This window comes from Haliotis rufescens, unplaced genomic scaffold, assembly GCF_023055435.1.
Source record: "Haliotis rufescens isolate VD_foot unplaced genomic scaffold, xgHalRufe1.0.p SCAF_1, whole genome shotgun sequence".
NCBI classification, from domain to species: Eukaryota; Metazoa; Mollusca; class Gastropoda; order Lepetellida; family Haliotidae; genus Haliotis; species Haliotis rufescens.
The window spans coordinates 84,136,444-84,150,695 of NW_025963779.1; the positions used below are offsets into that span (position 1 = coordinate 84,136,444).

Sequence of the window (14,252 nt, forward strand, 5' to 3'; positions counted from 1 at the left end):
CAGTGGAACTAATGTTTCTGGTATCTTTTTACAGGGTTCAAAATACAAACTGAATAAACATGGTATTTTTTAGTTTCATTTAACTTCTGACAAGACTTTGAGCAACACCATCTTTACAGTGAATGTAGGACTTCCACTGTTCTTTGGAACATGGTTCTTTGTGATATTTAACACACAGTCGTTGCTATGTGGTAGCTTTAAGATGAGTGGACTAGGCACGTGTTAGAGACATGGGTCCTCCATCCAGGAGGGATGCCACTGTATTGTTATGCCCTAAGTTTAGTTGTTGATAACTCTGCACTCTGCAATATTCCAGCTATATGACGGCAGTCTGTAAATAATCGAGTCCGGACCGGACAATCCAGTGATTGACATTATGAGCATCGATCCATTCAATTAGGATACTATGACATGCATCAACCAAGTCAGCGAGCCTGACCACCCGATCCCATTAGTCACCTCCAACAGCAAGCATAGTCGTCTCTTCCGACAAGCATTGGTCACTGAAGTCCTATTCTAACCTGGATCTTCACGGGTTGTTACGCCCTAAGGAATTGTTTAGGATGTGGTTGACTATTCATCAGTGAGTGAAACAGTTCACTGGAATTGTGTTCCTACTGTGTGTGTCAGAATGTCAGTCTCTCACATGCTGAACTTTAACAAAGCATTTATTTTATTTTATTTCTCTTTTTGATTACGTTTTTTCAAATCTTCCATTCCTATGTTTACAAAACAGTGAAACAAAGTTATTAGTTTGAGAACAGATGGGTTTTTTCTTCCTGACCGAATTATTGTATTAATAAAACGTTGATGAAAGAGTAGTCTGAGTTAACAAAGTTGCACTTTCAACAAAATCTTGACCCCTTATCTGCAAGTTAGTTGTTTTCTAGGCCCACAATTCAAGTTGGCATCCTGAGATTTACATTATTACATGATATTGTATTTCCAGGAATCATTACAAGACACTGGGTCTGTAGAACTCGCCATTTGGGTCAGTGATACTGATGTCATAGCAAAATATATACATCATTATGATGCACTTTATACTGAAAAATGTTTGACATGTACAAGATTGTACAAGATTTTACAAAGGTTTGAAACGTTAAACATATTCAAACATTACCTCAGCTACTAGCCAGGCTGTACTGCTTTGTTCAGAAAAGTTTCAGAAAATTAGATATTTGTTGAGGCCACGAAGTAGCAAATATTCACTGTTGTGCATGTTGTGTAAATAGTAGGGAGTTGTGAGCCCCAATAGTCAGCTGGCATGACAACCATTGCATGTGCAGGACACGTCACTCAGAAAAACAACCCTATTCTTCAGCATATTTCTCCTTCTTGGTCGAGACATGTAACTCACGTAGACAGTGTTGTTTCAGTGCCAGGAACTCGCCCTAGAAAACTTACAAGACTCCCCTTCCTGCAGCAATCTGTTATTGACAATGTTATGGAGTGCACTTTTAGATCCATATGTCAATTTTTAAACATGTATTTTTCTTGTCATGTGATCTTTCAATTAAATGTTTGTGTATTCAGACATTGGATTTGTTATTTATTTGTATCTGTCACAACTTGTCTTGGTGCAGTGGATGCAAAATAAACAATTTTATAAACTGTCCAGGGTTGTGTTTGTATATGGAGGTGGCCTCCATTGTTACAGCATGCTGGGAGAAGATACCTTGATAGTCAAGAACCAGTTGGAAAATTAGACTGCCCTGGAAACTGCAGGTTAGCCAGATATACAGCATGGTTGCCCTGGAAACCGCAGGTTAGACAGATATACTGCATGGTTGCCCTGGAAACTGCAGGTTAGCCAGATATACTGCATGGTTGTCCTGGAAACTGCAAGTTAGCCAGATATACTGCTAGGGACAACAGGCACAGTCCTTAGGAGTGCAGTACAAGTTATCAACAAGCCAGTGGTCTCTATATGAGTGAGTGAGTATGGTTTTATGCCGCTTTTAGCAATATTCTAGCAATATCACGGCTGGGGACACCAGAAGTGGGCTTCAAGCATTGTACCCATGTCGGGGAATCGAACCCAGGTCTTCGGCGTGACAAGCGAACACTTTAACCACTAGGCTACCAGGCCACCCCGGTCTCTATATAAAGAGTGGTCTGTAGGGACATCATGACAGCCTGGCCAGAGGACAGGTCAACCAAATATACTTGCTGCACTTGTTTTCCGGTTGCTATCTCATCCAGCACTTGCAACAAATCAAGTGCAATAAATTACAAACTCATTTTGAAAATAATTCATTTTATTGCCATATCTCAGAAAAAAATCACTTGTAAATTTGAGAATGTTACAATAAACGGCTAACAGCAGTCAGGAGGAGCATGATGGGACATAAACATAGTGTACTGTCAGGACAAGCAACTGATACATCGTGATATGATCTTCATAGTGCAGAGACAATCCTGTACACACTAAATATGACCCTCACAGTGCCAGAATGTACAAACCCCCAAATATGATCCTCACACCTGATATGATCCTCAAGTCCCGGAATAAACACACCTCTCATATGATCCTCACAGTGCCGGAACGTACAAAGTACACGTCCTCAATATGATCCTCTCACTGCCGGAACGTACAAAGTACACGTCCTCAATATGATCCTCTCACTGCCGGAACATACAAAGTACACGTCCTCAATATGATCCTCTCACTTCCGGAACATACAAAGTACACGTCCTCAATATGATCCTCACACTGCCGGAACGTACAAAGTACACGTCCTCAATATGATCCTCTCACTTCCGGAACATACAAAGTACACGTCCTCAATATTATCCTCACACTGCCGGAACATACAAAGTACACGTCCTCAATATGATCCTCTCACTGCCGGAACATACAAAGTACACGTCCTCAATATGATCCTCACACTGACGGAACGTACAAAGTACATGTCCTCAATATGATCCTCACACTGCGGGAACATACAAAGTACATGTCCTCAATATGATCCTCACACTGCGGGAACATACAAAGTACATGTCCTCAATATGATCCTCACACTGCCGGAACGCACAAAGTACATGTCCTCAATATGATCCTCACACTGCGGGAACATACAAAGTACATGTCCTCAATATGATCCTCACACTGCCGGAACACACAAAGTACATGTCCTCAATAAGATCCTCACACTGCCGGAACATACAAAGTACATGTCCTCAATATGATCCTCTCACTGCCGGAACACACAAAGTACACGTCCTCAATACGATCCTCACACTGCCGGAACATTCAAAGTACACGTCCTCAATATGAGCCTCTCACTGCCGGAACATACAAAGTACACGCCCCCAATATGATCCCAACAGTGCCGGAACATACAAAGTACATGCCCCCAATATGATCCCAACAGTGCCAGAACATACAAAGTACACGCCCCTAACTTTATCCCAACAGTGCCGGAACATACAAAGTACATGCCCCCAATAAGATCCCAACAGTGCAAGAACATACAAAGTACACGCCCCTAACTTTATCCCAACAGTGCCGGAACATACAAAGTACATGCCCCCAATAAGATCCCAACAGTGCCAGAACATACAAAGTACACGCCCCCAATTTGATCCCAACAGTGCCAGAACATACAAAGTACATGCCCCTAATATGATATTCTCCAGACAACTTAACAAGAACGGACAAATATAAGCAGTTCCAGTCCTTAACTATAAAATGCAGACAAGTTGCATACCAGTGAATGTAGGTCACTGCAGTCGGACCTATGTTAACCTAACATGGCAACCTGTCTGGCAAACCAATGGTCGATAGTGAGGGTGTCACTCCAAGCCACAGTCATGGTCATCAATTGGTTCTTTTCCCAAGTACATCCAAGTTGAAGGAAGTCAACTTGATCTGCTTGGCCACCCCTCAGCCATCAAGGATACCAACGATGACCACGATCATCCCATTTGCCCCAACTCTGTATTGCTGACATGCAGTTTTCTTACAAGCCCTGGATGGTGATTATGCATTGGGTTTACTTGAGGACAAATGCCACAGTCAGAAATATATCAGCAATATCAGAGCAGCCTATGAATAACTAAACTAGGTCTGACCAGACAAACCAGAGATCGATGTTATGAGCAAGGCCCAACGTGGAGGCATGATGACACACAATCTACCACATCAACCGCCTGATCCCTTAGTCACCTCTTATGACAAGTATAGGTTGCTGGGGACCTGTTCTAACAAGGAACCCACAGGGCTGATGCTGAGTCAAGGACATATAACAGAAGTGATAAACTACTCTCAAGAACAGGCATTTTCTTCCATGACAGAGCTACTCGTCAGTGTTGGTCAGGATGACATTGCATGTTGGGTACAGAATGTGGGACTTCACTGTCGGCATAAAATACCGACCATGATATTAGAAAAAGGGGCTTAACCCAAGAAACATAAAACATTACATGTTCGTAAAACAACTCCATTTAGTCCCTGTTACATTATTTTCATGCTTAAAGCTTGAAAATAATATTGAAATTAAATTCAGAGTTTTCAACATAATTTGTTAAGTCGAAGCTTTTACATTAAAAAAAGTGTGGAATATTTCAAATAAAGCCTCTTTACCATGTGAAAACACCTAACAAATCTTGGTCCCATGGCAACATAAACAGATGGATAACAAAACAATTGAAATTGTTTCCCCGAACAAAACAACTAGGAAACAAATGGAAGAAATGATATGACTTTGTGCACAATTAAAAAAACACTAAAAAAACATAAAAGAGCATAGCAATGTAACAAAATGTTATATGCATAATTTCATCAAATAATTTACACAAACGTCACTGACAGTACAATTTATTGACATCCGATGTATGAGAACAAACTGATTAACAAGAAAGTGAAAAGAAACATAGATATCTTGCTGTACTGTAGTGAGCGGGCCCACCAATGGCCTCTCCCTGTACCAGGGAACACATGTAGATGACCTCTCCCTGTACCAGGGACCACATGTAGATGACCTCTCCCTGTACCAGGGACCACATGTAGATGACCTCTCCCTGTACCAGGGACCACATGCAGATGGCCTCTCCCTGTACCAGGGACCACATGCAGATGACCTCTCCCTGTACCAGGGACCACATGCAGATGACCTCTCCCTGTACCGGGGACCACATGCAGATGACCTCTCCCTGTACCAGGGACCACATGTAGATGACCTCTCCCTGTACCAGGGACCACATGTAGATGACCTCTCCCTGTACCAGGGACCAGATGCATATGACCTCTCCCTGTACCAGGGACCACATGCAGATGACCTCTCCCTGTACTAGGGACCACATGTAGATGACCTCTCCCTGTACCAGGGACCAGATGCATATGACCTCTCCCTGTACCAGGGACCACATGTAGATGACCTCTCCCTGTACCAGGGACCACATGTAGATGACCTCTCCCTGTACCAGGGACCACATGTAGATGACCTCTCCCTGTACCAGGGACCACATGCAGATGACCTCTCCCTGTACCAGGGACCACATGCAGATGACCTCTCCCTGTACCAGGGACCAGATGCATATGACCTCTCCCTGTACCAGGGACCACATGCAGATGACCTCTCCCTATACCAGGGACCAGATGCATATGACCTCTCCCTGTACCAGGGACCACATGCAGATGACCTCTCCCTGTACCAGGGACCAGATGCATATGACCTCTCCCTGTACCAGGGACCACATGTAGATGACCTCTCCCTGTACCAGGGACCAGATGCATATGACCTCTCCCTGTACCAGGGACCACATGTAGATGACCTCTCCCTGTACCAGGGACCAGATGCATATGACCTCTCCCTGTACCAGGGACCACATGCAGATGGCCTCTCCCTGTACCAGGGACCACATGCAGATGACCTCTACCTGTACCCTCAGTATCATCATGTGTGGTTTCTCCGCTGTGTCTCACACAGATTATGGGTGTCTGGTAGACGGTGACAGGATACTAAGATGAGGGCATATACAGGACAAGGCATGTCTTTATCATTGTTGATTCCTAGTAGCTAACAGATAGCTGCTCAAAGGTCCATATTATCATAACTGATTATTATCAGTACTGGGACATATTTGCTACTTAGACATATGGGTAGACAAATGTTTACTGGTCAATGTTGTTGGTCATATTCACTACTTAGTCATATCTGCTATTTAAATGGATGGCCCCTTTTCCATGACTAGAGCAACCAGCTTGTAAAAATGTTATATTTGGGATAACACTTTCTTAGTAAAGTACAGATTCTCGTACTTTTGTATTCTCAGGCATTGTGTATTCATAGCGTGCCAATTTACACTTGTCAGAGGGGTACTCAAAGTACGTGATCTAGACTACCAGTTGTCGGACTTTCATTTTTGTGGAAGCCTCAGTGGCTGAGTGGGTTAGATCGCTGACTTTGTGTGCTGGCGATTAGGTGCCTCACTCTGGCAAGTGTGGGATCGAATCCCAGACTGGACTCAACCCCAAAAAAGTACGAGAATCTGTACTTTACTAAGAAAGTGTTATCCCAAATATAACATTTGTTACATCTGACCACTTTCTAAATGGCATTGTGTATTCACAGCAACCAGCTTGACCTTCTGTAACCTGAACAAGAATATTGGATGTGAGTTCTGCTATCTATGAAATAGGATGGTGTTCGTGGTGACTGATAACTAGCAATGACAGACAGGCGAGGGTGTACACCATGCCAAAAAAGGACGGCCTCTGGTATGTATATATACTGAACGAAAAAATGCTAGGGATCGTGAATAGATTTTTGGAAATTCTTTTGTAGTGAGCACACAATTTTCAGTATATGCTACTTGTAGACTTGCACCTCAAGTGTGATGAACCTAGTTATGATAGCTGCATACATCTTCAATGGAAATAACCAGAACTCACCACGTAGATACGAAGTACATATCCCACATGAGGATGGAGGAGTCGGGGTGATGGCGTGTGTGTAGTCGTAATTGTCACTCAATGTATGGATGAGTTAGCAGAGAGGTGAGGAGCAGGATTTGGCTTGACTAATGTTCACTTCAGAAGTGGAGATAGAATCAGGGTCAGTTTCAGTTGAAGTAAAGGTCAGGGTTGAGTCTTAGTGTAAGGGTCAAGGTCAGTGATGAAATTAATGGTAAGGGTCAAGGTTAGTGATAGTGTTCGAGCCAAGGTCAGCAATGAGATTAATGGTAATGTCAAGGTTAGTGATAGTGTTCGAGCCAAGGTCAGTGGTTAAGGTAAAGGTCAATCATAAAGTTAGGGTAAAGTTCCAGATTACAGGGTTGTGGAGGTAGAATTACTTGTCAGGTAGTCAGTTCATGTGCTATTCTTATGTCTAGGACATCTGACTAGGGGTAGGCATCAGGGAGATATGCATTTGCTGAAGGTCAAACTGATAAGCAAAGGTGTTAATCATTACAAAAGAATGCGCAATGCTCCATAAACATAGCATGATATAGAGAATATTTATACTGTGAACACAAAGGGAGCAAGTTCAGTTGTCACAGAGTAACACACACAGACAGACAGACGTCAATGTTCACACCACTCTGTGGCAAGAGTACGTGTGTCTGCTTATCAAGCACATGTTCAGCCAAACCAAGGCCCTTGTAAGCAGTTCAACAATTGACAGGCAACCATCACATCTCTACAATAAATGTTGTCCTTATTATGTATCACCATGTTCAAAAAGTCATTCTCCTTATTATGACATACTAGAAATACTATTCACAAAATTCTTACTTCTTACATCAGCACAACATATACACCACGAAATTTCCAGCTGCACCAAAATTGCACTTAGTATTTCAAAATCACATGATGATTTAGTTGCATTCAGTCATTGGAATTATTATGACTATTTATTCGTGCAAACATACCCCTTAAGAGTGTTTACAAGAACAGGCTTCAGTTGGAATAGGACGTTTAGAGTTGGCTGAAAGAAACAAGGGTGTATAATATACAAACAAAATATATATATATTTATATAGGTCACCATGGAAACGATGCAGCCATGGCAACACATTTCTTAATTCACATGAAAATATTTACATATTCTGTATCACACTGAGGATGACAAAATAGTTTAAAAATAGTTTCATCAATATGATAACAGTGTGTAAATAGTACATATAATTTGCATATGAATCATTTGAAATCAACACAATCACTGGATACGTGTAACATGACCTGGATCGGTCTAGCTTCACAATGTACATAGATCAACGCTTAAACATTCCTTGTTGAAAGATGGCGTTCCCAATATCTATGTACAGAACAACAAATCTATGTACAGTAAATGTACATTTAAACTGAATTCAAATGATAATTCATCTTGTAGAAATGGCTGTTATATCTTCTATTTCCTTCAATGAAATGTACGCCAACAGGTGCGATTGGTGACAGCATGAATGATGTCTTCAAATATTCTCAAGCATGATAAAGATTGGTAACTTTCAAAGAATTAACGGAAACATTTTTTAATAATTTACCCAGTGACCATATACCGATATATGTCCTCTGATTTACCTCAGTTCAATTTATAAAATATAATTCATATTGCTCTCAAGACATGGATAGTATAAGATATTCAAATTATGTGTGATTTTTGCCAACTTATAACTGCTGATTAGCACAAATAATGTCCGAGGTTTTCTTATGAAACAAATATGAAGTATCAGCTAAGGACCACTGATATGAGCATGAAGAATCCTTCAGAGGCCTACTGTAACGTGTGAATACTATTACCACACAATGGAGTCATATATCCAAGTCATTATGCACATAGACTACGCTTCCTGTTTCTACTGGGAGAAGTGACGTGGATTACATTCCGTGACAACCCACAGTGGTGTATTGACACATCACACATACAACTACAAGACTGCCCACAGTGATATATACACACATAAACATAAAATCCATGATAACCCACAGTGATACACCGGTATACACACATAAACATGTGACTACCTTGTAGCTCTCGCCTGTAAAGTCATGACAATATATGTACAAATATGGATGTGAATGAAATAGAAAACAACATTCCCAGAAATTTTATAAAACTTTGCAAAAGTTCATTTGAAATCCTATAAGATGCTTCCAGCATTAAACAAAAACAATAGTCCCTTACATAGTTCAATGAAAGTAGGAAGCTAAGTGAATACATGAAATAAACACATTGACAAAGTTACACCTCAGCTTCCACAATGATGCAGAAAAAACAAATAATTAAAATAAATCTATCAATTTATATTGTATTTCTTTCCCCAATTTAAAAAAATGCAACTCACGAAAAAACAATTTTTTTATAAAAAAAAGGATTGTTATTTTCTGTTTTATTCACAATCCTAGGCAATATTAACATTCATGTTAAGTCATAGTGATTTGGCACTTATCAAGTGTAGAAGAATTCACTGATACATCAGGGTTATGGGCGGTCGGGGAACAAGAGGTCCGACATCCTGGTTAGACTGTGACCTACCCAGACACGGTGAAATGAATAATGTTAGCCACAGGGTCATACCGTCAACATTTGTTTGAATTTTTGGGGTGTGTAGGTCTTTTTAGACTCTTGCCACAAAACATTTTAATGCTTCATTATTAACTTGCCATCATCTTACTCGGACATTAAACGTGTATATAGTTGCTATATATTAGGTGACCTAACAGTGGTGTGGGTGCTTGGCAACAAGTCTTGACCCAAACCCTAGTACAACACGTTACAAAATAACTAAAAAACTAAATTGACATTGTAGATAAGGGGAGGTCACTCTCAACAACAATATTCAAAGCAAATTTCACACTGTTATAAAATAAGGAAACATTTACACACAAAAAAACAATAAAAGATATGTTGATATTTTTTGAGAAATGTTTATCATAGGTAGCTGGTTTGTTTCCAAAAGCAAGTGTTATATTACAACTATAAAAGTTTTCTTCGTAGCCATGGCAATCAACACTTCTTAGTAACACTCGGATGTGAACTGAAGCTATCACTGCTCCTGTGATATGCAAGGAATAAAGAAAATATGAATTTGTTTCTCTCAAACATACAGAAATGATTATTAAAAAAATTAGTTGCATTCTGAAGAGATCAAGCCTAAAAAAATATCCAGTTGTTAACAACTGAATAGCACATTATGACAATTACACAGTTGCTAAATGTTAAACACCTAGTTAAAAATCAAATGCATTGTGCAAGTGATGTGATTGTTCATAATATACATGTCCACACAGTTGAGTACTGATTACCGGTACTGTTCAATACTTTTAAAACAAGTTAAGGACCACCCAATCCCATGACAGATGAACTATAGTAATATGAAAGAATCGGGGAGTCCTTAACCTTTTTTAGAAGTATATATCAGACTACCAGCTATTACAATGGTAGATGCCGGTTCTCCACATAATAATACTGCCACTCTGCATCTAAGTTACCTACTGCCTACATTCTAGCTCAGTTTATCAATAATCAATTAACCATCCATTTTTCTATCTTTACTTAGCTTTTATTGACAATTTCAAGTACTAGAAGATAACAAGTTCCTGAAATCCTGCAAATGGTATGGTCTTCAGAGAAAGCATTTTGAATGAGATTTATGAAGATGATAGTTGTTTTCCATGCAGCTTTTAACAGTACCTCTGTTTGATCATGTAGTGGTCAGTTTGACAAACGATGGCTGGTTTCAGGTCAGGAGGCAGCCTTGAGCCAGGTCAGTTTGATGTACTCGGAATATAAGTACCTAAATGATGACCCTCACTATGTTTAGACACAGACTCAAGGTTACACAGAACACAGCAACTGTGTGAGGGCATTATTGAAACTGGCCACCATCTTGTGCAGCCATCTTGTCTAACGCAAGCCGAGTCAACAGGTGTATCTACAGGTGGATTCGGGGGGGGGGGGGGGGGTTCAGTCAGTTCATACCTGTTCTCTTGGGGATTACAAAAATACCCCTAAAAAGTATCTGATTTTTATTTTACTTCACATTTTTCAAAATTTAAGATCCGCCCTCCAAAGAAAGTGTAACAGAAGCAGCATTTCGGTTGAGTATGCATGTTAACACCAAAACTGAAGGATTATCAAATTGTTAAAAGCCAATAGTTTCCAGTTACATCCGGAATACAAAAACATATAACAATAATATGCATTAGAAGTAGAACATTATTTTGGCATAATCATACACACATTATATGCCTTACTGATGGAGTGCTTGGACATAACGTCCGATGGAAATTGATGGAATCTGGAGTGAAGAAGATGGAGACGCTCAGCAGACAGCAAAAACTTGAATACACAACTTAAACATTTCAACAGCCACAAGGAATACAATCACCAACACTTACATGTCATATAAGATTGCTGCTGCCTTTAAGCATCTATATTTTCGAAAACACTTAGAGTGCAATTTATTCTCTAACATTAAGCAACCATAGCTTGCTTTCGTTTATTTTCAACAAATTTAACATTATCACTGATTTCATGTGGTACATGAGAAAACATCATTGAAACATCATGTGGTTTGAAACCAGATCATACATAAAAATGATTATGATCAACATTATGTTTTGGTAAAATTATATTATTTACAATTAAATACATCTCTCTGCTATTGACATATGTAAAGAGTATGATATGTACACTGTGTCATTATGCACTGCTTGTGAATAAACCCTGGGTTTCGTCTGTGCACATTTCACAGTATCACTTGCAGACAGGTGATGAATGTATCCATCCATCACTGTCAACACTGCGTCTCAAAATGAACCAGCTGCTTCATACGTCATCGTCATATACTAAAATGTGGTTGGTCCTTGAACATATAAGTTTCCAGAGTTATCTCCCTTCAATTCTCTGCAGAACTATTAATGTGGTCATGAACAGGAAAAATACATTGATAACGTCTATCGTAAAATGTAGGTAAAAAATATTGATGAATGTTATTGAGTTTGTCAATTTAATCCTCCTTAATCACCCATATATAGTCGTCTTTTGGAGTGGGAGCCAAAGGGAGACAACTACTCCTGCATATATATATATAATTCCAACATATGTCTTACATGAAGCACCAACTCCAAGAACCAATCATTATCAATTAACCAGTGCACAGTCAAATATATACATCAAGGCAAATGTCATCTAAAAATATTGTTCTTGTCATGAAGGATATCACAACCTTTCCACGAAGATAATGTTATCAGATACTCCATTTCCAGAGGCTCCAGCAGCCTTATGACTGTCATGGCGAGTTATCTTTGTTAGCGTGACTGGTTCCTTTTTCCGCTCTATAGCCCGTTCTCGCATGTTTATACCACTGGTAATAAGATTGCCAAAGCCCTCTTGGTGAGCAAACGCATAGCCTGACCGTAGTGACCTTGTGCTTCGACGCATTGTGGATTGTCTTCGCACATGAAGGTCACGTGATCGTGACTTAACCTTCTTGATTCGCTGTCGTAGCCGCACCCTATCAGCAAGGGATGGAGTAATGTTCGTCTGGTAGAACCGGTAGGCCACGACAGGCACTATGAGCACTGTACAAGTCAGAAGGAGGCTGAACCAGAACTGGGCGGAGGAGAACACCTCGAAGGCCACACCCACATATGAGTAGTTGATGCCTTCGGAGTAGAAGGCGAGGATGAAGCAGAAATAGTAGATGATGCTGCCCCATACCACGAAGTGGTTGAACCCGGTCCAGTACGAAGTGTCAAGTGCACACTGAAACACAGATGGAAAAAGTCAGAGTTGATATATCTAAAGGTGGGGGATTCAAGATGCACAATGAATTCTCACATATTTCCATATGGCATATTTCCAGTATATATGCCTACTATAACTTGTACACAAACGTGGTAGATTATACACTTTGAACAATAAAGGATTCAGATCACAACCTGGCACATAAAAGGGAAGCAATTCTGCGTAAGATGTCTTAGAACAGCAGCTTCTGCAAGCCCCTTACCCCAGCACTGAGGCATAACTTACCAGCAAAATTGACAGGCTTGGATCCCAAGGCAACATTGGTTTGATTGGTTTGTTGTTTAACGCAGCACTCAGCAATATTCCAGCTATATGACCGCGGTCTGTAAATAATCGAGTCTGGACCAGACAATCCAGTGATTAATATCATGATCATCGATCCACGCAATTGGGATCGATGACATGCATCAACCAAGTCAGCGAGCCTGACCACCCGATCCTGTTAGTCGCCTTTTACGACAAGCATAGTCACCTTTTACGGCAAGCATGGGTTGCTGAAGACCTATTCTACCCCAGCATCTTCAAGGGTCCCCAAGGCAACAACATGAGTGAGTGAGTTAGTGTTTTGGGTTTAATTCTGCCAATATATTTTTCCAGTTAAACTTGCCAGCTTAATGTGGGAGGAAAGCCCAAAGTGATGCAGGTCTCAAGACTTTAATCACTTTGGTGAAACCCAAAGGCACGGCAAAGGTGCTTAAAAACCTAGAAACAATCGGGGCAAACCTGGACTCAATTAGGCCCAAGGGATGCAACTATGCACATCAAATTGCAGCATTGTAGATGACTTGACCCCCTTGCCTTCACATATTAAGTAACTACAGTGTGTTTCACAAGTTCCTACCCTGACATTGACAGCAACGACGAGGATGGAGGACACGACACAGCCGAAGGACTGCTGGTCCACTTCTGACTTGCCATCTGGACCGATGGCGTAGTTGAAGGCACCATATGGTATAAAGAACAACACAAGGGAGGTAATGATGCCTTCCAGGGTACTGTACATAAATGTCTTCTTGTTGAAGAGTGCGTCTTTCAGCCCCGGGGCGTACAGCTTCGGGTAGCGGATGGAGTAGTCGTCATTCACATCCTGGAGGACACAATACACATCGAATCAAGCAGTAGCATCAACCGAAGTGGTTGCTTGTCCAACAGACTCATCTACATGAACACTGAGGATGCCAAGCTGAATTTGAGTCTCAATACAAACATTTGAGTGAGTGAGTGAATGAGTTTGGTTTAACGCCGCTTTTAACAGTATTCCAGTTATATCGCTGCGTGTCAGCTTAATGTGGGAGGAAAGCCTGAAGTGATGCAGGACTCAGATGATTACCACTTCGCTGAAACCCACGAGCACGGGTATGTTGCTGACAAACCTAGAAACATAATCGGGGCGAACCGGGATTCGAACCCACAATCATAGGTATCTGTGTGCCCAAGGGATGCACCTCTGCACAGCGAATCACAGCGCCTTAGACAACTTGGCCACCCGTGCCC

At 40.9% G+C, this 14,252-nt stretch overlaps 1 protein-coding gene across 10 annotated transcripts in view; it reads right to left on the reverse strand.

Annotated features, from left to right (window-relative positions):
* Positions 1-2,243: 2,243 nt before the first annotated feature.
* The window catches only part of LOC124136961 (phospholipid-transporting ATPase ID-like), a 132,276-nt gene continuing 120,267 nt past the window's right edge, over positions 2,244-14,252 (reverse strand). For 6 of the 10 annotated variants that reach the window (XM_048402536.1, XM_048402537.1, XM_048402540.1 and 3 more), the window contains exons 24-25: positions 13,600-13,845; positions 2,244-12,716 (exon numbers count right to left, since the gene is read on the reverse strand). In XM_048402536.1, the coding sequence (XP_048258493.1) occupies positions 12,171-12,716; positions 13,600-13,845 (792 nt within the window). In that variant the 3' untranslated portion in view covers positions 2,244-12,170. The remainder of the gene's footprint in view (positions 12,717-13,599; positions 13,846-14,252) is intronic. The other 4 variants (XR_007222896.1, XR_007222895.1, XR_007222898.1 and 1 more) reach the window with 4 other exon arrangements.